Source organism: Oryctolagus cuniculus, chromosome 3 (genome assembly GCF_051225735.1).
Source record: "Oryctolagus cuniculus isolate XC-2025 breed Fujian yellow rabbit chromosome 3, ASM5122573v1, whole genome shotgun sequence".
NCBI lineage: Eukaryota > Metazoa > Chordata > Mammalia > Lagomorpha > Leporidae > Oryctolagus > Oryctolagus cuniculus.
This window is the reverse complement of record NC_142869.1, coordinates 29786436-29812576: the sequence shown is the minus strand read 5'-3', so window position 1 is coordinate 29812576 and position 26141 is coordinate 29786436. Positions and strand designations below refer to the sequence as shown.

The 26141-nt window shown below is 38.9% G+C and overlaps 1 protein-coding gene across 17 annotated transcripts in view; it reads right to left on the bottom strand.

Moving 5' to 3' along the window:
• Positions 1–26141, bottom strand: part of KANSL1L (KAT8 regulatory NSL complex subunit 1 like) — a 176944-nt gene that overhangs the window by 83471 nt on the left and 67332 nt on the right. For 15 of the 17 annotated variants that reach the window (XR_011387126.2, XR_016231905.1, XR_016231906.1 and 12 more), the window contains one exon: positions 8468–8665. The exons of 1 other annotated variant lie outside the window; for it this stretch is intronic. Coding sequence is in view for 13 of the 16 variants with exons in the window: in XM_017343073.4 (XP_017198562.4) it covers positions 8468–8665 (198 nt within the window). In the remaining 3 variants the exon portion in view is untranslated. Of the gene's footprint in view, positions 1–8467; positions 8666–25039; positions 25133–26141 lie in introns of those variants that run through there. One more of the 17 variants, XM_089329914.1, reaches the window with a different exon arrangement.

The following is a 26141-nucleotide window of genomic DNA, read 5'->3' as shown; positions in this document are numbered from 1 at the left end:
AAACAACTTCTTACAAATATTCATGAAAGTATCCTGATTTTGCATTCCAATTAAGGAAAACTCTAGGTAATTATATTTAAAAATATGGGGTAGGAAAGTTTATATCATATTTTGTATTGCCAGAAAGAAGACTAAATTACTTCGCCGTCTTTGTCAGAAAAACCCAGGAAAATTAGATGCAGGTAGCTATGAATCTATTATTATTTCCCCAGGGAACAAAGTAATCCTGCTACATGATCAAGATTGGCTGTGCTCTGGCAGATCCAGTCTAGTTTCAAGGTATTAAAAAGCCATGTTTGTTCAAAATCACCAAAGTCTGAATCAAACTAAATGGTTTCATATCAGAAGAACATAATAGGATTTAGTTACCAGAGAAGGCATTAGAATCAAAATAATATACAAGAAGCTATTTTTTAAAAGATTTATTCATTTGTTTATATGAAAGGCAGAGTGACAGGGAGAAAGGGAGAGACAAAGAGAGACAAACAGAAACAGAGAGGTCTTCCATCTGCTGATTCACTCTCCAAACGTCTACAACAGCCAAAGCCAGGAGCCATTCAGGTGGGTGTCAAGAACCTAGGTACTTCGGTCATTATCTGGTGCCTCCCAGGCACATTATGAGGAAACTGGATGTGAAGTAGAGGCAGGACTTGATCCCAGGCACTCCAATATGATATGTGAGTGTTCTAAGCAGTATCTCAACTCATTGAGCTATAACGTCCACCCTTAGGAGAGGTTTCCTTGACTTTCCACTTACATTATCATTTTTACATGAAGAAACCCAGGTTATAATTATTATCTTTCATTGAAATCTCACTCAATAAGTCAGTAAAACAACCTTTCAGATTTATTAACTAGTGCAACAATACTATTCTTCTGAAAAAAAAAAAAAAAGCCTAATGCTGAGAAATTTTGTTAGTAAAAGGATTTTGTAACACAAAATTGAATTATCATCGATGGCTATGTGCCAGCACTTTCCATATTAATTTAAATAATTTTAATTATATCAGAGGAATTGATGATACTTAGAAGATGGAGGTGGAGGCGGAGCCAAGATGGCGGAATATTGAGGGCGCGCACCGATAGTCCGGGAAAATTTAGTTTAATAAAAGGGGAGTTACGGTAGCCGCAGAAAATAGAACCAAACAAAAAATTGCAGGGGTAACCCTTCTGGATGGAGCAGGCGTGAATCGGAGGACCTACTGGGAGAACAAGGTCGCCCACCGCGCGGAAGCCAAGTCGCGGGACCCAGCCGCAGAAGCCCCAGGGTCTGCGCAACAGTGCTCCAAGGGGAGTGCATGCCACACAGAAAACAGCGGGGAGATTTGGGACGCTCAGGGCTCCGAGTCCACACATCGGCGCTGGAAGGGGAGGTGAGCTCAATAACCCGAGACATTGGTGGGGAAACGGGAGTCAGAATCTAGAGGGGGGCCGGAAAGTGCAGCAAACTCACTACCGGAAAGAAGGAAAAAAAAAAGCTTCGGGGTTTCTCTTCCCCCTAACCTTGCAAAGGTTACAAGGCTGCAAGGCTTGAAGAATTCCCAAGAGACAAAGAGCAGGCCTCCTCTTTGGATTTACATATCAATGGGGGAGAGTTAAGGAACCGAGTCACTACAATTCAGTAGCCTAGGCAACCCAGTGGGAGTCCAGAGGAGCCTAAGACTGGAAGCTAAATACCATCAATTCTGCACAGCCCTGCCCTGCGGTGTTACTTACCCCCTGAATAAATAAAATAAATAAATAAATAAAAAGAGAGAGATTTACTACGCATAACCTGAGGGTGTCACCTTTGCACACCCTTAACCAGGAAGAACCAGGCAGAGCTCTCAGGCCGCACCCATCTCAAGCCTCCAAGGCTCCTCCAACAGCAGGCAGTCCACTTAACACGGACACAGTATAAAAAAAAAAAAAAAAAGAAAAAAAAAGCGCACAGTGACGCAAGAAGAATTAACTATGCCGAGTAACAAACACAGAAATAGAGGGAGCAAGATCAACGATGACACTATGATGCCTCCAAATAAGCAAAACACCCCAAGCCAAGAGTATGAAGATGATGAGATAGAAGAAATGCAAGATACAGATTTCAAAAAATTTATGATAAGAACATTTAGAAGTTTTCAAAAGCAAATCCTTGAACTACAGAAATCCTTAATGGACAAGATTGAAAATCTTTCTCGTGAAAATGAAATTTTAAGGAAGAGTCAAAATGAAACTCAGAAACTAGTAGAACAGGAAAGTGTAATAGTCAAGAGAAATCAAAATGAAATGAAGAGCTCAATAGATCAAATGACAAACACATTAGAAAGCCTTAAAAACAGAATGGGTGAAGCAGAAGAGAGAATATCGGACTTAGAAGATAGAGCACAGGAAAACATACAGTCAAACCAAAGAAAAGAAGAGGAAATTAGAAACCTAAAAAATATTGTTGGGAATCTACAGGATACTATTAAAAAAACCAACATTCGAGTTCTAGGAGTTCCTGAAGGCATGGAGAGAGAGAAAGGATTGGAAGGCCTTTTTAGTGAGATACTAGCAGAGAACTTTCCAGGTTTGGAGAAGGACAGAGATATCCTAGTATAGGAAGCTCATAGAACCCCCAATAAACATGACCAAAAGAGATCCTCACCACGACACGTGGTAATTAAACTTACCACAGTGAAACATAAAGAAAAGATCCTAAAATGTGCAAGAGAGAAACGTCAGATTACTCTCAGAGGATCTCCAATCAGACTCACAGCTGACTTCTCATCAGAAACCCTACAAGCTAGGAGGGAATGGCGAGACATAGCACAGGTGCTAAGAGAGAAAAATTGCCAGCCCAGAATATTATATCCTGCCAAGCTCTCATTTGTGAATGAAGGTGAAATAAAGACCTTTCATAGCAAACAGAAATTGAAAGACTTTGTGGCCACTCGTCCGGCCCTGCAAAAGATACTTAAAGATGTGCTACACTCAGAAACACAGAAACACGGCCATCAATATGAAAGAAGGGAAAGGAAGAACACCTACCAGTAAAAGAGCATGGGAAGCTCAAAGCATATACTAGAAAATATTTCCGGGAAAATGGCAGGGCAAAGTCACTACGTATCAATAGTCACATTGAACATTAATGGTCTGAATTCTTCAGTTAAAAGACACCGTTTGGCTGACTGGCTCACAGAACACAACCCAACTATTTGTTGCCTACAAGAAACACATCTCTCTAACAAAGAGGCATGCAGACTGAAAGTGAAAGGTTGGAAAAAGATATTCCATGCCAACAGAAACCAAAAAAAAGCAGGTGTAGCCATATTAATATCAGACAAAATAAACTTTAATACAAAAACTGTTAAGAGAGACAAAGAGGGACACTATATAATGATTAAGGGATCAATTCAACAGGAAGATGTAACTATTATAAATGTATATGCACCTAATTACAGGGCACCGGTCTATTTAAAAGATATGTTAAGGGACTTAAAGGGAGATTTAGATTCCAATACAATAGTACTGGGGGACTTCAATACTCCACTCTCAGAAATAGACAGATCATCCGGACAGAAGATCAACAAGGAAACAGCAGATTTAATTGACACTATTGCCCAAATGGATCTAACAGATATCTACAGAACTTTCAACCCTACATCTACAGACTTCACATTCTTCTCAGCAGCGCATGGAACCTTCTCTAGGATTGATCACATACTAGGCCATAAAGCAAGTCTCAGCAAATTTAAAAGAATTAGAATCATACCATGCAGCTTCTCAGACCACGGCGGGATGAAGCTGGAAATTAGCAACTCAGGAAACCCCAGAAAGTATGCAAACACATGGAGACTGAACAACATGCTCCTGAATGAACACTGGGTCATTCAAGAAATCAAAAGAAAAATCAAAAACTTTCTGGAAGTAAATGAAGACAACAACACAACATATCAAAACTTATGGGATACAGCAAAAGCAGTATTGAGAGGCAAATTTATAGCAATAGGTGCCTATATCAAGAAATTGGAAAGGTACCAAATAAATGAGCTTTCAGCGCACCTCAAGGACCTAGAAAAACTGCAGCAAACCAAACCCAAATCTAGTAGGAGAAGAGAAATAATTAAAACCAGAGAAGAAATTAACAGGATTGAATCCAAAAAAAACATTACAAAAAATCAGCCAAGCGAGAAGCTGGTTTTTTGAAAAAATAAACAAAATTGACACCCCATTGGCCCAACTAACTAAAAAAAGAAGAGAAAAGACCCAAATCAATAAAATCAGAGATGAAAAAGGAAACGTAACAACAGACACCACAGAAATAAAAAGAATCATCAGAAATTACTACAAGGACCTGTATGCCAGCAAACAGGAAAACCTATCAGAAATGAATAGATTCCTGGACACATGCAATCTACCAAAATTGAACCATGAAGACATCGAAAACCTAAATAGACCCATAACTGAAACAGAAATTGAAACAGTAATAAAGGCCCTCCCAACAAAGAAAAGCCCAGGACCAGATGGATTCACTGCTGAATTCTACCAGACATTTAAAGAAGAACTAATCCCATTTCTTCTCAAACTATTCAGAACAATCGAAGAAGAGGGAATCCTCCCAAATTCTTTCTATGAAGCCAGCATCACCTTAATCCCTAAGCCAGAGAAAGATGCAGCACTGAAAGAAAATTACAGACCAATATCCCTGATGAACACAGATGCAAAAATCCTCAATAAAATTCTGGCCAATAGAATACAACAACACATCAGGAAAATCATCCACCCAGACCAAGTGGGATTCATCCCTGGTATGCAGGGATGGTTCAACATTCGCAAATCAATCAATGTGATTCACCACATTAACAGACTGCAGAAGAAAAACCATATGATTATCTCAATTGATGCAGAGAAAGCATTTGATAAAATTCAACACCCTTTCATGATGAAAACTCTAAGCAAATTGGGTATAGAAGGAACATTCCTCAATATAATCAAAGCAATATATAAAAAACCCACAGCCAGCATCCTATTGAATGGGGAAAAGTTGGAAGCATTTCCACTGAAATCTGGCACCAGGCAGGGATGCCCACTCTCACCACTGCTATTTAACATAGTTCTGGAAGTTTTAGCCAGAGCCATCAGACAAGAAAAAGAAATCAAAGGAATACAAATCAAGAAGGAAGAAGTCAAACTATCCCTCTTTGCAGACGATATGATTCTGTACTTAGAGGATCCAAAGAACTCTACTAAGAGACTATTGGAACTCATAGAGGAGTTTGGCAAAGTGGCAGGATATAAAATCAATGCACAAAAATCAACAGCCTTTGTATACACAAGTAATGCCATGACTGAGAAAGAACTGCTAAGATCAATCCCATTCACAATAGCTACAAAAACAATCAAATACCTTGGAATAAACTTAACCAAGGACGTTAAAGATCTCTACGATGAAAATTACAAAACCTTAAAGAAAGAAATAGAAGAGGATACCAAAAAATGGAAAAATCTTCCAACGTCATGGATTGGAAGAATCAACATCATCAAAATGTCCATTCTCCCAAAAGCAATTTATAGATTCAATGCAATCCCAATCAAGATACCAAAGACATTCTTCACAGATCTAGAAAAAATGATGCTGAAATTCATATGGAGGCACAAGAGACCTCGAATAGCTAAAGCAATCTTGTACAACAAAAACAAAGCCGGAGGCATCACAATACCAGACTTCAGGACATACTACAGGGCAGTTGTAATCAAAACAGCATGGTACTGGTACAGAAACAGATGGATAGACCAATGGAACAGAATTGAAACACCAGAAATCAATCCAAACATCTACAGCCAACTTATATTTGATCAAGGATCTAAAACTAATTCCTGGAGCAAGGACAGTCTATTCAATAAATGGTGCTGGGAAAATTGGATTTCCACGTGCAGAATCATGAAGCAAGACCCCTACCTTACACCTTACACAAAAATCCACTCAACGTGGATTAAAGACCTAAATCTACGTCCTGACACCATTAAGTTATTAGAGAACATTGGAGAAACCCTTCAAGATATTGGCACAGGCAAAGAATTTCTGGAAAAGACCCGGGAGGCACAGACAGTCAAAGCCAAAATCAACTATTGGGATTGCATCAAATTGAGAAGTTTCTGTACTGCAAAAGAAACAGTCAGGAGAGTGAAGAGACAACCAACAGAATGGGAAAAAATATTTGCAAACTATGCAACAGATAAAGGGTTAATAACCAGAATCTACAAAGAGATCAAGAAACTCCACAAAAACAAAACCAACAACCCACTTAAGAGATGGGCCAAGGACTTCAATAGACATTTTTCAAAAGAGGAAATCCAAATGGCCAACAGGCACATGAAAAAATGTTCAAGGTCACTAGCAATCAGGGAAATGCAAATCAAAAGCACAATGAGGTTTCACCTCACCCCGGTTAGAATGGCTCACATACAGAAATCTACCAACAACAGATGCTGGCGAGGATGTGGGGAAAGAGGGACACTAACCCACTGTTGGTGGGAATGCAAACTGGTCAAGCCACTATGGAAATCAGTCTGGAGATTCCTCAGAAACCTGAATATAACCCTACCGTTCGACCCAGCCATCCCACTCCTTGGAATTTACCCAAAGGAGTTTAAATTGATAAACAAAAAAGCGGTCTGCACCCTAATGTTTATTGCAGCACAATTCACAATAGCCAAGACCTGGAACCAACCTAAATGCCTATCAATGGTAGACTGGATAAAGAAATTATGGGATATGTATTCTTTAGAATACTATACCGCAGTAAGAAACAACGAAATCCAGTCATTTGCAACAAAATGGAGGAATCTGGAACACATCATGCTGAGTGAAGTAAGCCAGTCCCAAAGGGACAAATACCATATGTTCTCCCTGATCGGTGACAACTGACTGAACACCAAAAAGGAAACCTCCTGAAGTGAAATGGACACTATGAGAAATGGTGACTTGATCAGCATAGCCCTGACTGCTAATGGACAACTTAATACATTATCCCTCTTAGTATTTTTTTTTGTCTGTTCTACTTAATATGACTGGTTTAATTCTGTAATTATCACACAGTTATTCTTAAGTGTTGAAAATTAACTGAAATGTGATCCCTGTTAAACATAAAAGTGGGAATAAGAGAGGGAAGAGATGTATAATTTGGGGGCATGCTCGGGCTGACTTGCCCCAATTGGTAGAGTTGGAAACATACCAGGGGATTCCAATTCAATCCCATCAAGGTGGCATGTGCCAATGCCATCTCACTATTCCAAGTGATCAATTTCAGTTCACAATTGATCATAATGAAAGGACTAAGAGTCAAAGGGAACACATAAACAAGTCTAGTATCTGCTAACACTAACCGATAGAATAAATAAAGGGGAGAGTGATCCAACATGGGAAGTGAGATACTTAGCAGACTCATAGAATGGCGGATGTCCTAAATAGCACTCTGGCCTCAGAATCAGCCCTAAAGGCACTCGGATCTGGCTGAAAAGCCCATGAGAGTATTTCAGGCATGGAAAGCCAAGACACTCTGGCAAAAAGATCTCTGTGAGTGAGATCCCAGTGGAAAGAACAGGTCTTCAAAGAGGGAGGTGCCTTTCTCTGAAGGGAGGAGAGAACCTCCACTTTGACTATGACCTTGTCTAAACAAGATAAGAGTCGGAGAACTCAAGGGGCTTCCATAGCCTTGGAAACTCATGACTGGTGCATAGGGAGATTACTGATGCCATACACAGGAGTGTCAATTTGTAAAGTCAACAACAGGAGTCACTGTGCACTTACTCCTCATGTAGGATCTCTGTCCTTAATGTGCTGTACACTGAGGCTTAATGCTATAACGAGTACTCAAACAGTATATTTCATTTTGTGTTTCTATGGGGGTGCAAACGATTGAAATCTTTACTTAATGTACACTAAACTGATCTTCTGTAAAAAAAAAAAAAAAAAAAAAAAGAAATTATCAATTCCCAACTTGACTCTCACTGGGATTAAACATGACAATAGGTATGATCTGATTTCATCATCATTTAAAAAAAAATCATCTATTATTTTTCACTTTATGTTTCTGTGTGGGAACAAACTGTTGAAATCCTTACTTAAGGTATACTAAGCTGATCTTCTGTATATTAAGATAATCGAAAATGAATCTTGATGTGAATGGAAGGGGAGAGGGAGTGGGAAAGGGGAGGGTGGTGGGTGGGAGGGACGGTATGGGGGGGAAAGCCATTGTAACCCATGAGTCGTACTTTGGAAATTTATATTCATTAAATAAAAGATAAAAAAAATAAATAATTTTAATTATATCAATATTATGAAAGACCAGTCATACACCAAGTATTTTAATTATATTTAATATCAAATGGCCAATTGTAATAACTTGTATCCCAGACAGACACACATATAATGATGTTTATTTGAATAGCTTATGAAATAGAGTAGAAGTCTTTTCCTACCATGGAAACTTTGCTCTGACTTTACCTGTTTTTCTATGTTTCGAAGAAGTAATGTAGGACTGCTAGGTGACATCTCAAAATCTTGTTCTGGGAAAGGATCTTGACTCTCCTGGGAAATCTGAGGATTCCCTGCAGTGTTTAAGGAAGATGCTTGATCTGCATATTGTATTTGTTTTTTCAGATTGTCTTTTGGAACTTGACATTCTTCTAGAATCACTATCCCCTAGACAAACAGCAAAGAAATCGTTGAAATAAAAACAAGTTGATTACTAAATCACTTTTAATACTACAGTACACTTGAAACTATGCTTATTACCCGTTAGAAACAGCAATAAATACACTTGAAAGGAGAGTTTAACTCTGAGAGAAATTGGCAGAGTTAAAACGTGTAGCTAAAATAACATTAATGCCCGATGGGTTGGGCTTGTAAAATATTGTCAAAAGTTATATAAATGCAGTGTTTCTCTTCTTATTGTTTTTAAATAATGTCATTAAAAGCATGAAATATTTAGAATAAAATAAAAGGCTTATTATACTCAGAATATGGGCATTTCAGACTGAAATCTAGAATACTTCCTGACACAATTTTCTGACATTTTGTTAGTAGCATTTGTATTTGAGTTTTATATTTGAGCACTCTCAATTTGTTAAATCAAAATTCCAAAGTTACAACATCCAAACAACAATCTGATTCTAGACTTCTCTCAGCATCCCCTAATGAGCCCTGTCTCAGTTACTGCCAGTCAGCATCCATAGACTAGAGTGTACCACTGGGGGTCGGGGGCAGGATACTTTAAAGGACAATCCAAGTTCCTACTGTTTATACAACAGTGGTGCTAATATTAAAGGCACAGGTTTTTAACCTCGATGCTGTATTTTCTGGAATGTAAGGAGCAAGGGAATGAGAAGAGCTCTAGCTTCCTCCTGTACTCTGTTTTCTATTTAGAAACATACATCCTAATTCTTCAGCTGATTTTTCCCACATTCCCCAGCTTCTTTTCTCTTACTCATCTCAACCTTAGCGACAGACAAGAGATGAAGGTGACAAAGAAGTGCACAGACATGATCTTAATGGTTTCATACTAAGTTCTCATAATAAGTTTCTCTCTTCCTACCCTTTTTATCACCTTCCCCTTCCAAAAAATTACATATACAAAATTTTTTTCAAAATGCTAACAGCTAATTTAAAAAGTATTGAGCTCCTAATGTGGCTAATATATTCCATAATGAAAAATAAACTAAAACATTTATATAACTATAACTACACATGATTTCAATTATGAAACAAATTATATGACTGCTGTGGGTCAGTCTACATTACGTGTAAGTCCTTTGAATAAGATGGAAACTCCCTATAAATGATAATGTGTTATAAATGTTTTAGCTTACAATATATAGAGAATATATAACTTTAGAATGAACATATTCAGGTATTGTGTTAAACATAGATTTTGCTGTCTTGTAGGACTATATTACCACTGATGTTTCACCAAAGTTATAAATGTATTATATTTTAGTTCTACATTTAGAACAGTGGTAGTATGCTGCTGACTTCTCCAGAGAAAGGGATCCAAATATTGTGCTCAATGACTATTTTCTTAGAATGTACAAATATGGCCATCAAGAAATATGAAGAAACATTTAACAGGCATTCTATTTTTATTTATTTGATATTTTAAAAATTAAATTCAATATGATAGATACAGTATCATCAGTTTCTGAATCTCTAGAAAGTATTCATTCAAAATTTCTATAAGACTCTCTAGGTTTTTTCACAAGTACCTGTATACCAAGGAAACACAAGTTTATACCATATCAGTTTAATTACAATTATGCTTGGTTTGATTGCAGTTTATATTATGTGTCAGCTGCGGTCGGCGCACTGCGCTGATCCGAAGGCAGGAGCCAGGTGCTTCTCCTGGTCTCCCATGCTGGTGCAGGGCCCAAGAACTTGGGCCATCCTCCACTGCACTCCTGGGCCACAGCAGATAGCGGGACTGGAAGAGGAGCAACTGGGACAGAATCCGGTGCCCTGACTGGGACTAGAACCCGGTGTGCCGGCGCCGCAGGTGGAGGATTAGCCTAGTGAGTCGCGGCACTAGCCAGATTAGCCTTATTTCACACCCCATATTCATATTACTGCTTCTATGAAAACCTATTCTAAATTTCAAAAGCCCAATTTCCAAGCCTTTATAATATCACCTTTTTACAAGTAGGAAGCCTGCCATAGTTAACTCCATAAAGAATAAGATTTTTAAAATTCAGTCAGGGAGACATTCATAGTCAACTTAATAATTTTTTTTTTTCCATTTAAACTACTGCCCTGGACAAAACTCCGAAATTGTAAAAAGATGATCTCCTATAGCCAAGAACAGGTAAGAAAGAGATGAGGATTAAAACCTTTGGGAATTTAGAGAGAGTTTCTGTTCTTAAAAAATTAAGTTTAATGATAGATAAAACAATGTACATACAAAGATGTGACTTTTTCAGAAAACTGCGTTCGGTAATGGACAGTGAAGACAAACATTACTTTTAACATTGGAGAGTTCATCACTCTCATTCTCAGGGTACTCAAAGAAAACACTACCTGGGAAATAAACAATTGCCTTACCAACATATTTATATTCACATAAAGTCATCAAAGCTAATTGTAAGCAAAATTTTAAATAAAAAATCCTTTAAAATTTTCATTTTATTAGAAATGTCCACACAGCCAGGACTGGGTCAAGAGGAGGCCTGAGCCCAGGACTCCATCTAGTTCTTCCACATAGGTGGCAAGGATCCAACTACATGAGCCATCACCTGCTGCCTCCCCAGACCACATTAGCAGGAAGTTGGATCAGAAGCAGAGTTACCAGAACTGGAACCAGGCACTCTGAAAAGAGATGGGGGCATTCCATGTGAAGCCACTGTGACAAATGTACACCCCAAAAGAAAAGTTTAAAACACAGAAAACATACAATTACAAATATGAAAGATTCTATTACAGAATAAAAACAGAAATAGAAGAAAGATGGGACAGCCAGTGTCTCTCTCAAGAAAAACTATCATAACTGTTTCCTGAGAGTGATAAGAAACTTGTCTTAGTCAAAAGCTGAAGCAAAGAAAAGGAGAAATACAGGAAGTTGTATGATGACAAAACTACTATAAAAACAATAAAGTAATGTTGCTAATAACCACTTTGTTATCTTTTCTAAAAATTTAAACAAAATTTGACTGTATGGAGTGTAGTAAGGAGCAGATGACAATTTATAAATCTAAATCTTGTCGATCTACTAGAAGATCTACTCTGCATGTTTCCTCTCTTAAGGCGCAGACTAGCATTTATTTAAACAGGAAGCATACAGAATAGTATGTTGCAATCACTTTCTCCTAACTTTATCACTAATTTAACTGAGAAGAATTTTTTTTCCTTTCAAGATACATTAAACAAAATGTCTGTTTCACTCAAGATAGAATTAACTATCCTTCTCAAGATTGCTTTTTATAATAACTCAGGAAGTTTTAAGAGCAAAGAATGTGCTATTTTTACTATTCAGCCTAATAATAGCTCAGCTAAATTGCAAATAGATAATGAAAATCTTAATTTCCAAGAAATGTTAGAAGAAAGAACTAAATATTATTTTTGATAGTATAACTGTAAAACATTTTTCATAAAATAAACACAACACTATTCTTAAGGATATGAAACACCAGATAGACTCTAGCCTGAATCAAGAAAAACATAAGGCCATATAAATTATTATTGGTAAGTTTATATCTCTTTCCCTGAAATAATTACAGTAAGTATTATATAAATATGTAATCAAACTTTTTTTAAAAAAGATCAACTTATTTGAAAAGCACAGTGACAAAGAGAGGGAGAGACAGAGAGACAGAGAGAGAGCTTCCAATTACTGGTTCCCTCCCCAGATGGCCTCAATGGTAGGGGCTGGGTCAGGCCAGTCAGGAGCACACCCCTTGTGGGATGCCAGAGTTCCAAGCAGCAGCTTAACCCACTGCACCACAACACTGGCCCATAATCATACTTTTAAATAAGAATAAACAACTAGTAGATAGTACTGCTTAGACTATATAGTGAAATATCCTTTCTCAAACCAAAGGGTTATGAATTAGGTTATCAAGATTCAAATAAGAAACTTAATCAGCCATTTAATTGGGAATCCACTTTCTTGAAAATTTCCAAGTTGTTATATACTTGACTCATTCTCAGGATTCTTTGCTATACAAATACATATCATATTATGACCTTTAAAAAAGTGCTCAAAGAGGACAGATTATCTGGTGATCTTGAAAGAACTGGGATATCACCACAACTGAAGTTCCCTGTAACTACAGTAAACAAGAAAAAGTAACTACGGCAGTTTAATATGAAACTTCCATTAGGAAACTCCCCCTCAAATATGAACTTTTATGTCTGTCTTTCTATTTTCCTTCAGAAACCACCATCAAATCCTAAGAGGCATTAATATTTATCACTTCCTAGCTTCCTCTTCTGTTCTTGTAAAATCATAGTTTCTGCTCCATTGACTATCATACTACTTTTTCATTCCTAAAACTACATTTCATGTTGTGCTTGCCTTCAAATATTTAAGGATTGCCTTTTTCTAGTTCAATCAGTTCATCAAGAAAATTACTATTTATCCTCCAAAGTCAAATTAACATACCCCTTTTTTCTCTTTATGTTTCCTCTGACCTAATTTACTTCTAAATATTCTATGTACTTCCCTATCTCATTAAATATAGGTATGTGTGTACATATATATATATACATATATATATATGCATGGACATATTACATTATTTTATATTGCAACTATTTGCATGTTCTCTTATCAGAAAATAAATGCATGGTAGAACATAAAACTTTTCAGTTTCAGCTGATGTAAAGACTTGAAATGGGGTTGAACTAACTATACAGTTCAAGAATTCTCATTCTTTCCCTTTTCAGATCAATCCCCATAAGATTTATAGTATCAGGTTATTTCTAGTAGGTCTACAGTAACACCAGGCAAAACACAGTTTCCCACAAAGACAAAGTTACAAAGATATATTTAGCAATATTTAGATTAAACAGGACTTCATGAGATTATATGAGGACTCTTCATTTTATTGGTTCCATGGGAAAATGAATATGAGTTTCAAAGAGCCTATAATTTTTGATTCCTCAAGTTTCAGGAAGCCTATAATTTGGGGGACAAAGTGCATTTTTAAGCAAGGGAAATGCCAAGTTAAAATTTCCCTGACTGGACTAAAACCGCATTTAATCCCTTAAGCATTTGTTTAATTTTTATCACCATTAGACTGAAATACCTGAAAATGTTTGTTCATTATTGTATATTTTAAGCACATAGGCATCTGCCTATGTATGAAAGGAAAAAAGGAAAAAGGGAGAGAAGGAGAGAAAATAAGGGAAAAATAAATGAATTTTTATTTTAAAATTACTAAAAATAATAACATAGCTTCAAGTGTCACCTTGACGGAAACAATTCCGAATCTACGTCTTTTTTAGAGATAATGCTAGAGATAAGTATCAGGGAAATACTGAAACATGACAGAGAATTATCAGAGTGATGATATGTGAGAATAGACAGAAAACCAAGTATTCTCAAATATTGTAAATATTTTTAACTTTTTGACAATCGATGTGTGAGGAAGTTCACTTTCATTAAATCACCTATAAGTCAAGCAATTTTTTCTTAGAAATAAAGGAACTTGGGGCCAGAGCTGTGGTGCAGTGGGTTAATGCCTTGGCCAGCACTGTGGTGCAGTGGGTTAACTCCTTGGCCTGAAGCGCCAGCATCCCATATGGACACCTGTTCTAGTCCCGGCTGTTCCACTTCCAATCCTGCTCTCTGCTATGGCCTGGGATAGCAGTAGAAGATGGCCCAAGTCCTTGGGCTCCTGCACCCCCGTGGGAGACCCAGAAGAAGCTCCTGGCTCCTTGCTTCGGATCTGCTCAGCTTCGACCATTGCGGCCAATTGGGGAGTGAACCATCCGATGAAAGACCTCTCTCTCTCTGCCTCTCCTCTCTCTGTGTAAATCTGACTCTCAAATAAATACATAAATCTTAAAAAAAAAAGAAAGAAAGAAAGAAAGGAACAATAAGAGGAGAGACAGTCTGAAATCAGTCATTAGCGGAGTTACTGAAAACATAAATTCCACTGATAATTTTCCGATGCCTCTGTGTGTGGGGGGGGGTGGGGGGGGTGTGCGCGCGCACACGCACATGTCGTGTTCACACGACAGGCACACATGTATGTCTGTAGGGGATGAATTTTGGAAATTGTCAGAAGTGTGACTTAAAAAATGTCAAATGACATGTTGTACTTAAAAAAATTACCTTTTAGGAGATCATTAGGCTCAAAACCTTGAGGCAGTATTTGAGAATACCTGTCTATTGTTTCTATTATCAAATATAATCACTGATAACTTTCTGTAGTATTTTGGAAAACATTTCTCTAGCACATACTTTCTCCATTAGTCAGACTTTATGTACTCACTTATGGTGGCTGTTTTTTGGTAAATATTTATTTATTTATAAATATTTATTTTATTTTATTTTTTGACAGGCAGAGTGGACAGTGAGAGAGAGAGATAGAGAGAAAGGTCTTCCTTTGCCGTTGGTTCACCCTCCAATGGCCACCGCGGCTGGCATGCTGCAGCTAGTGCACCGCACTCATCCGATGTCAGGAGCCAGGTACTTATCCTGGTCTCCCATGGGGTGCAGGGCCCAAGGACTTGGGCCATCCTCCACTGCACTCCCAGGCCACAGCAGAGAGCTGGCCTGGAAGAGGGGCAACCGGGACAGAATCCGGCACCCAGACCGGGACTAGAACCCGGTGTGCCGGCACCGCAAGGCAGAGGATTAGCCTAGTGAGCTGCGGCGCCGGCCTATTTATAAATATTTTTAAAGTATTTATTTATTTATTTGAAAGTCAGAATTATAGAGACAGGAAGAGAGAGATCTTCCATCTTCTGGCTCAATCCCCAAATGGCTGCAATGGCCAGAACTGTGCCAATCTGAAGCCAGGAGCCAGGAGCTTCTTTCACATCTCCGACCTGGTGCAAGGGCCCAAACACTTGGGCCATTCTCCATTGCTTTCCCAGGTACACCAGCAAGGAGCTGGACTAGAAGTAGAACAGCTGGAACAGCCGGGACCTGCACCGGCGCCCACATGGGATGCCCATGTCACAAGTGGCAGCGTTACCTGCTACAGTGCCACAGGGCCACCCCATGGTGGCTATTATTAATAACAAAAATGTAAATTTTACTGCAATTAGTCCAAGAGACATTCTCTAAATAGAATATTATGATTTAATCCTTTCTTCAGGCATTCAAGTTCATCTCCATGAATTTCCTTCATCAAAACTCCCATAGCAGTATAGTTGTGTTTATCATTTTTAATATTTCTTCTTTATATTATAATTGTTTATAAAAGTTTTATCACACATGGAAATTTTTGTAACTTATTGTAATATTCCTGACTTTTGGAAAATTATTTTTTGTCCTTGACACCCTTATCCGTAAAACAGAAACAATACCTATCAACAACTAAGGTTATTTTCAGTTTAAAGTGAAATAATACATATAAATTTTTACAATAATAACTCACATTTTAAAAACTTTTTTCATAGTTTACTACTGTTATATCACCACAATCATTAAAAACAATATTAATATCTAGGTACAGTACTGAACATAAAAGTTTATCTGATGAATTCTGGATATATAAGAAAGAGCAAAAGAGAAAGAGGGAAATAAAGACTGAACACTTATCCTAAAATTGGGAAGAAGAAAGGGATGTTTTCAATCATCATGTCTATTCACTACTTAACAGAAGGTCCTATCCTATGCCATAAGGCAAGAAAAGAAAAAGTCTACAGAAGACACAGATGGCATCTTAATCACAGGTGATATAGTTATGAATGTAGAAAACTCTAAGGAAACTACAAAAAAGCTGCTAGAACTGAGAAGCTTAGAAAGAAGACAGGATCTATGGTCAGAATGTAGAATCAACTTTATTTTCATAGTCTAGTAGTGAAGTGGAGTACAGTAAAATAAAAAGAAGATATCATTAATAATAACATCCTGAAACATGAAATGGTTAAGGAAAATGTAACAAAATATGTTAAAAACCTGTATACTGAAAACTACAAAAACATTGCTGAGCAATTTAAAGTTTTAAATAAATGGACAGGGGCCGGTGATGTGGCTAGCTGCAGTGCTGGCATCCCATATGGGAGCCGGTTTGTGTCCTGGCTGCTCCACTTCTGATTCAGCTCTCTGCTATGACTTGGGATGGCAGTAGAAGACAGCCCAAGTCCTTGGGCCCCTGCACCTGCGTGGGAGACCCAGAAGAAGCTCCTGGGTCCCGGCTTCAGATTGGCACAGCTCCGACTGATGCGGCCATGTGGGGAGTGAACCAGCAGATGGAAGACCTCTCTCTCTCTCTCTCTCTCTCTCTCTCTCCCTGCCTCTCCTTCCCTTGCTGTGTAACTCTGACTTTCAAGTAAATAAATAAATCTTAAAAACAAATAAATAAATAAATGGACAGATAATTCATGTTCACTTTCTTGAGGGTAACATATTGTTAAAATGTCAATACTTGGGGCCGGTGCTGTGGCACAGTAGGATAAGCTTCTGCCTGCAATGCTGTCATCCCATACTAGAGCCAGTTCAAGTCCCAGCCACTCCTCTTCCAATCTAGCTTTCTGCTTATGGCCTGGGAAAGCAGTGGAAGATGGCCCAATTGCTTGGGTCCCTCCATCTGTGTGGGAGACCTGGAAGAAGCTCCTGGCTCCTGGCTTCGGATCAGCCCAGCTCTGGCTATTGCAGCCATCTGGGTAGTGAACCAGCAGATGGAAGAACTTTCTCTCTGTCTCTTCCTCTCTGTCCATCTCTACTTCTCAAATAAGTAAATAAAAATCTTTTTAAGAAAATGTCAATACTCTCTAAATATATGTACATACTTGATGTGATCCCAAGCAAAATCCCAGAAGAAATTTTTGTATGTACTAATGAACTGACCTTAAAATTTATATAGAAATGAAAAGAAATAAACACTAAAACAATTCTGAAAAGGAAGAGCAAAGTTGCAATATTCAAAGCTTATTATAAAGCGGGAGTAATAAAAAATGGTACTGGTATAAAGAAATAGATTATTTTTTTTAAAAAAATCAATGGAAAAGAACAGAAGGACCAGAAATGAACTCATACATATATTGCCAGTTGATTTCCTAGAAAGACATTAAGGTAAACAATGTTGAAATAATGTAATTTCAGAGAATGGTGCTGGAACATCTGGATATCTACTCAGAAAAATCATCAGAAATTTAACCATTGGAATGACCTTTCACCTTATTGACTAAAGGCATACATTAAACTTAACTAAAAATTATCACAGACCTTCAGATAAATGCCAAAATATTAAAGACACTGTAGAAGAAAACAAAATGGGAAATCTTTGTGACCTGTGGGTAGGCAAAGATTAGACAGGACATAAACAGCACAAATAATAGAATAATTGATAAATGAGACTTTATTAAAGTTAAAATCTTTACTTTTCAAAAGATATAATTAAGGAAATGAAAAGACAAGTCAGGATAAGAGAAAATATTCAAAATATGTATGTCAGGTACATATGCATGGCATGCATCCAAAATATATAAAGAAACCTTGCTAGTAGATAACACCCACTAAAAGTGAACAAAAATTTGAATATATATTTCACAAAAAAGATATATGAATAGCGATGAGAACATTAGGAAACCTTCACCACCAGTAGTCTCCAGGAAATATAATCAATAGAACCAATATGAGACACTATTATGCATCCATCAAAATGGCAAAAGTTAAAAAGATTGTAAACATTATGTATTTGTGAAGATATGTCTTAACTGAAAACTTCATACCTTGCTGGTAGGAGTGGATAGTGGTAAAACAACATTCAAAAACAGTTTGACAGTTCCTTTAAATTTTTTTTAAGATTTATTTTATTTATTTGAAAGACAGAGTTACAAAGAGAGAGGCCTTCTATATGATGGTTTACTCCCCAGATGGCCACAACAGCTAGAGCTGCGCTGATCTGAAGCCCAGGAGCCAGGAGCTTCTTCTGGGTCTCCCACATGGGTGCAGGGGCCGAAGGACTTGAGCCATCTTCTACTGCTTTCCCAGGCCATAGCAGAGAGCTGGATCAGAAGAGGAGCAGCCAGGACTAGAACTGGCACCCATATGGGATGCCAGCACTTCAGGCCAGGGCTTTAACCCGCTGTGCCACAGCGCCGGCCCCAGTTCAGTTCCTTTAAATTTCAATCCATTCTGCCATATAAATTTTTACTCAAGAAAAATCAAATAATATATATCTACACAATAATGTATAGAATATTTATAGCGTTTTACTCATAATATTCCTGGTTGACATATACTCTGGATCTAGGCATCATGGGATTCTCACAGAAGAGCACAACTCCTAAAGATACGTTTGCAATAGGTACAGGTGTTTAGCACAGCAGTTAAGATGGTGCTTGGGATATCTGCATCCCATATCCAAATGCCTGCTATAAGTTCCTGCTCCTCCATTTACAATCAAGTTTCCTGCTAATGAGCATCCTGGGAGGCAGCAGAGGACGGCTCAAGCTCTTGGGCCCCTGCCATCCACATAGGGGACTCAGATAGAGAGCTGAGGCTCCTGGCTTTGCCATGGCCCATCCATGGCTGTTGCTAGCATTTGGGAAATGGAACCAGCCAATGGAATAGGGAGGGAGAGGGATAGGGATATGGATAGGGATTGGGGAGGTTATGGTTATCATCTCAGAACTGTACCTATGAAATACATGGATTTTTTTCTTTATATTAATAAAAATTTTCAAAAATCTGTTTCTCTCTCTGCCATTCATTTAAATATTTTTATAAAAAGGATAAGTGAGGCTTGCACAGTGGCATGGCAGGTAAAGCCACTGCTTGCAGTGCTGGCATCCCATATGGGCACTGGTTCAAGTCCCAGCTGCTCCACTTCCGATTCGGCTCTCTGCTATGACCTGGGAAAGTAGTAACTGCACCCACCTGGGAGACCAGGAAGAAGATCCCGGCTCCTGGCTTTGGATTGGCGCATCTCAGGCCATCGCGGCCATTTGGGGAGTGAACCAGAGGATAGAAGACCTCTCTCTTTCTCTCTCTCTCTCTGCCTCTCTGTGACTCTGCTTTTCAAATAAATAAATAAATAAATGTTTTTTTTAAAGATAAGTGTGTAATAAAAAATTAGACAAAAGGAGACAATGCACATGTGTATGAGCTGATGGTAGTCACCACAAGCCAGAAGCCACTTGAAACTGGAAGCAACCAAAATATTAATGAGCAGAAGAATCAATAAGCAATTTGTAGAATATCAATAAGATAAATGAATACAAAACAACAAAATAAATACTACAATAACTACTAAAACATATAAAATGAATCTCAAAATGTGATTTGCAAGTAAAAGAGTATTTACTTATGAAGCCATTCATTAAAAAAAAGAATATAATTTATATTGAGAGAAAGTAGATCAGCAGTTGTTCAGGGCCCTCATGTTAGGAAGAAGGAAATTGACTGGATAAGGGCATAAGGAGGTTTTTTGGATACTAAAGAGATTCAGTATCTTGAATGTGGTCATACTCACATGAGTGCATCTATCTGTCAAATCTCATCAAGTTTTCTACTTAAAACAGATGTATTTGTTAAAATATCTTAGTAAGAATACCTAGAAATCCTATATTTAACATAACAAATAAAAGCTTAGCTAAATCAAAAAGAAGAAAATCAAATTCCTGAAAGCTCAAAAAAATGACAAACAAAAATCAAACCATTTATTGTATTAGCTAACAGCAAAACTGTGAGAAATTATTAAGTCCTAGATAATTTTTCAGTCTAAAATTTTTTTTTAAAAATCAACATAAGGAAAAAGAGACAAAGATTTGTCCTTTAATAGAAATGGGTTAAACAATCAGTGGGAGAAAAGTTACCCCATGTTGTTTTTATCAGATCTCTATAAGAAAATCAGTGTATGCTAAGAAACCTAAACTCCAGGTCCTCACCTTCATGAATTCTGAGATTTGGATACCCAAAAATACATCTTTGAATACATCCTTAGGAAATCTGACTTAATGCAAAATGATCTAGACAAATATATAGACTCTCTAAGATTGCCACAAAATAGCAATACTCTTAAAGATTACATGTGAAAAGAAAATAAAACCAAAAACATGAGGATATAATCCACATGCTCAAGAAGCAGAAGTCACAACAAAGAAAGTACTAAGACTCACATAACCTCAGTGGAACAATACAAATGAAATTAGATTTACTATGATAAAAGAAAGTGTCTTAAAAATGAGAAAATTTGCAAACTGTCCAAATAAATGAATATATATAAAAATGAAAAATGCTACCAAAAAATTAAGGACTCAATATACATATTAAAGAGCAAATTACCTACAGTAATAGAGAGAATGAATAAATTGGAAGAGAAACCTGAGGAAATAATCAAACATAATAGCTCAGAGAGCTATAGACATGGAAAAATATTGAGAGAAAGAGAAAGAGAGAGAGAGAGAGAATTAGAAGGTTTAAATGTCTTATTATGTTTCCATAAAGAGAAAATAAAGGTAAACAAACGGGTTAAAAGTTATTCAAAAAGAGAATAATTGAGAATTTTCTAGAAATGCTAATGCACAAATCCAGAGAGTAAATAACCTACACACCTATATATCTCAAAGGTAAATTTCAGTACAACAAAAGGCAAAGTCTTAAAAGCAGTCCAAAGAAAATATTACCTATATAGAAATAACAATTAGAATGACAATAGTTGTGGTGCAGTGGGTTAATCACCTGCAATGCTGGCATCCCATAATGGCTCCAGTTCTATTCCTGGTATCTCCACCTCCCATCCAGCTCTCTGCTTATGTGCCTGGAAAAGCAGTGGAAGGTGGCCCAAACGCTTGGACCCCATATCCCCTACATACCCCTGATGGAGTTCCTGGATCCAGACTTTGACCTGTCCCAACCCCAGACTTTGCAGCCACTGGGGGAATGAACTAGCAAATGGAAAATGTCTGTCTCTACCTCTCTCTGTCTCTCCCTCTCTCTGTAACTGACTTTCAAATAAATAAATCTTAAAAAAAGAAATGACAGTAAAATTCCCACGCCAAAACATATGAATTAGAAAAAAATATTCTTCAAAGTATTGAGAGAAAATAACTGTCAACGTAAAATTCAACACCTACTTAAATTTTCACTCAAGAATGTAAGTGAAGTGAGTATATTTTCAGACATACAGAGACTAAGAAAATCTACTACCAATCATAAATTCTCACTGAAAAAAGTTTTTGGTAAAGAATACACTTCAGGGGGCTGGTGCTGTGACATAGTGGGTAAAGCCTGTAGTGCTGGCATCCCATATGGGCACTGGTTCAATTCCCTGCTGCCCCACTTCTGATCCAGCTCTCTGCTATGGCCCAGGAAAGCAGTGAAAGAAGACCCAAGTGCTTGGGCCCCTGCACTCGTGTTGGAGACCCAGAAGAAGTTCCTGGCTCCTGGCTTCAAATTGGCTCAGCTCTGCCATTGTAGCCATTTGGGGAGTTGAAGCAGTGGATGGAAGACCTCTCTCTCTTTGCCTCTGTCTCTCTGTAACTCTGCCTTTCAAATAAAAGAAATAAAAAAAGAATACACTTCAGAAAGAAAGAGTTAATCCAGAAAAAAAAAGAAATAGATTTAAGAGTAGGGTAACATGTAAGTAAATCCATCTGAACATTGACTACATAAAGTAATATAATGATGATGATAACTTCATGGCACATAAAAACAAGTAGTAAGAATAAGACAATAATATATTTTGAATTGAAGTGAATAAATGTCGCTCCCCCTCTTCATGGAGGAACGACACTAAACCCTGCACTGTTCTTTTGTCTGCTTGGCCCTTCCCAGGTTTGCTGCTGGTCCTTCCCAGGTTGGCTGCTGTCCCCTCCACCTCCGTGGAAGGGCGACTCCCCCTGCCACTTTCCCCACTTCCGCGGGGGAGTGGCACACCGCTGGCCGGCTCTCTCGGGGGTTGCTCAGGTGTTCCTTCAGATGTTCCCTGGTGCATGTTATCTCTCTCCTCCTTTATAGTCCTCTTCCACCAATCCCAACTCTGCTACCCACATGCTGAGCACGCTGCTCTCCTCCAATCAGGAGCAGGATCAGCTCCTGCAGCTTATCAGTCAAGTTGGCGAGAGGCAGCTGCGTAGAAGTTGTTTACTCCCTTTCAGCGCCATATTGTGGGAGAGCAGATGCATAGAATAAGTCTTAATTCCAGTAACTTAGTCTAGTCCGAGTTGCTCCCCACAATTCCCCCTTTCTTTTTATTTTTTGGCATTGATACGCGCCTGTCTTCAGTGCCCCGCGGCACACACTCTGCTCTGCTTGCTGGAGTTGCCCACAGGTGCTTATGAGCCCTACCAATCAGGCAAACCGAATCCGGGTCCTCTCTTCGCCATGTTGTGAGGAGGCTTTTAGGCGCTGATGCATGCCTGTGTTCGGTGCCCTGCAGTGCATGCTCTGCTCGAGCGGCCTGCAAGTGCTTATCGCCTTACTAATCAGGCAGACCGAATCCAAGCCCTCTCATTGCCGTGTTGTGGGGAGGCCTTATTTTTCTCTATTTCTCTATCTCCGGGCATTCCTATCTCTCCTATTTTACTTCTATCTGCCAGCATTCCTATTTCTCTCATTTTACTTCTAAATTTCTGTTTCTCTTATCCCCGCGGCTTCCCAGCGCCCGCCCCGAGGTGGCTTCTCGGCGCCTCGCCCCGCGGCAGCTTCCCGGCTCTGCGTGGCTTCAGCCCGTGCTTCTCTCATCTGCGCGGCTTCCCGGCTTCGCGCGCCCTCTGCGGTCTCCGTGCCCTTCGCGCCAGCACCACGGCCTCCGCGCCAGCCCCGCGCTCTCCTATCTACTCACGCTCCATGTGCTCTCTCCACTTGTGCCCCGCACGCTTTCTCTGCGCGCGGCGGCTTCCGCGAATCACAGCCTAGCTCATGTTTCCGCTACCGGTCTTCAGTCTAAGTTCCCCGGGCTAACCTGATGAATTCCAACCTAGCTTACGTCTCCGCTTTTCGGTTTGGCTTCCCGTCTTTTGCTCCCCGGGCTAATCTGACGGATTCCAACCTAGCTTACGTCTCCGCTTTGGCCTACCCCCGCGGCTTCACTTTCCCTAGCTTATATCTTTCTCTACCCGGTACTTTTCCCTAAGTTTCTTCCAACAATATTTCTCATTTTCCTGGCTTCTCCCCACAGTCCGTATCCCAGTCCGTTTCTTCTAGCTTTCACTTTCAACCCTAGATTTCTCCTGGCACTTTTTCCATCCAGCTTTTCCCTAGGCTCTTTGCTAGTCTCTCTCTCTGGTATTTTCCCGCTTCTTCCCTCCTAGGTTTCCTATCCGAGTCACAGCACATAAACAAAGTATTTAAGATCTTCACATTGTTTAAGAAAACAACACTAATTTTTAGAGGTGTCTGGCGTTGTGGCACAGTGGCTTAAGCCACTGCTAGGGACACCCACATTCCATATTGGAGTGCCTGGGAATAAGTCCCATGTCTGCTTCTGATCCAGTTTCCTGCAAATGCACCTGGAAATCAGCAGATGATGGGCCAAGTACTTGGGTTCCTGCCACCTAAGTGGGACACTGAGATGGAATTCCTGGCTCCTGACTCAGCCCTGGCTGCTGCAGGCATTTGGGGAACGAACCAGTGAATTGAAAATTTCTCTCTGTATCTCTCCTTTTGTATTTGTCACTCTGCATTTCAAACAAAAACATAAATTTTCTTTCTAATTTAAAAATTCAAAAGTTAAAAAAAATTTAGATGAAAAACAAATATACACATTAAAATAAAGGTGTAACTACAAAAGAACAGAAATAGGACATAAAACTTCCAAATTAATTAAGAAAGAAAAGAAAGCTTTTTAAAAATTTCATTTTATTAGAATAGCTTAGGCCAATGGTAATCAAGGTATGATCTCTGGGGCTGGCATTGTGGCACAGCATGTTAAGCTATTGCTTGCAAAGCTGACATCCCATATGGGCAACAGTTCAAGTTCCAGCTGCTCCACTTCCAATTCAGCTACCTGCTGATGTGCTTGGAAAGCAATGGAAGATGGCCCAAGTGCTTGGGCCCCTGCCACCTAGGTGGGAGGACCAGATGGAGTTCCAGGCTCCTTGTTTCTGCCTGGCCCAGCCCTGGCCATTGTAGCCTTCTGGGGAGGGAATTAGTGGATGGAAGATCTCTCCCTCTGTCTCTCCTCTTTCTGTGACTCTTTCAAAGAAATAACACAGATCTTTAAAAAAACAAACAAACAAACAAACAAAACCCCACAAAACTGTGGTCCTAATACCTGGGAACATGGAGATGTAAATTCCCAGACCCCAACTAAAACTACTGAATCAGAAATTCTTGTGGTAAGGATAGAAATTTGTTGTAACAAATCAACCAAGTGATTCTGATGTCTAATAATATTTGCGAACCAATGGGCTAGGTTACACTATGGTAACAAAGATACACTAAAATCTTAGCAGCTTATCACATACAAGTTTATTTCTCACTCATGCAATGTCCACTGTGAGTCCAGAGTTCTCCAAGTAGACGCCTGTCCAAGTGGTGCCTCAGTGATGTAGACTGCTTGCTTCCTGTAGCTATGCCATCTGGAACATGTAGTTACCAAGTCACCACAGCAGTGGAAGAGAGAGCATGAAGAATAACATATTGGTTTTTAAATACTTTTCCCTAAAAGTGTAATATATTATTTCTACTCATAGCTCAGTCCAGACATAATCCTGCCTCACTGCATAGGAATTGGGAAATATGGGGAGATCATGCATATTTATTGAGCAATAAATATCTCTTTGTCACAGCAAGCTCTTGAGTCAATAAATACTACTGTGCTCCTTCTTCAGAACACACTCGACCTGTACTCCCAAGTGAGATAACCGAAGTCCCATCCTGTCACTACATTTAGTTTCAGGTTCACTACATTCCTGTCACTATATTTAGTTTCAGGTTCAGGAACTCTGGGAAATGCATGATAGCCTCCCCATCCAGTCTAGATGGTTTCTCCTCATCCGGAGATTTATGATCTTAAAATATATCTGCCCCTCTTCATCCAATATGCAATACTGGAACAGGGATAAGATAACCACAATAAAAAATATTACTCAGAAAGGGGAAGAATATTTATCAGTTACTGGTCTATTTTAATGCTAAAATTCTACTAGGAACTCTCGCGCATCTGCCCTCGGAACAAGGCTTAGATAGGTCCTGACTTTCTCTCCCTATTAGAGTGCTTTCAGTCCCTGCTGTCTGAAGCTTCTGAGTCAGCCTCCAAAATGTTCTTCTTTTCACATTGCCTTCCCTGGCAATATCAGTAAATGTTTACGCCTTCTTTAGGAAATGTAAAGCTTTCAGTCTACTTCTAAGCTCACTGAAGGCTTAGGTTAGCTTAGGTCTTGAACAGTAAAAGGACCATTTTGATCAGGTTTGTGGCTTCTTTGGCAGTACAACTCATTCAAAAGCTCAGCAGGGTGGTGGGCATTTGGCCTACCAGTTACGAAACTGCTTTGGGATGCCTGCAACTCACATCAGAGTACCTGCGTTCAATGCCCTGCTCTAGCTCTTTGGAAGGCAGTAGTGATG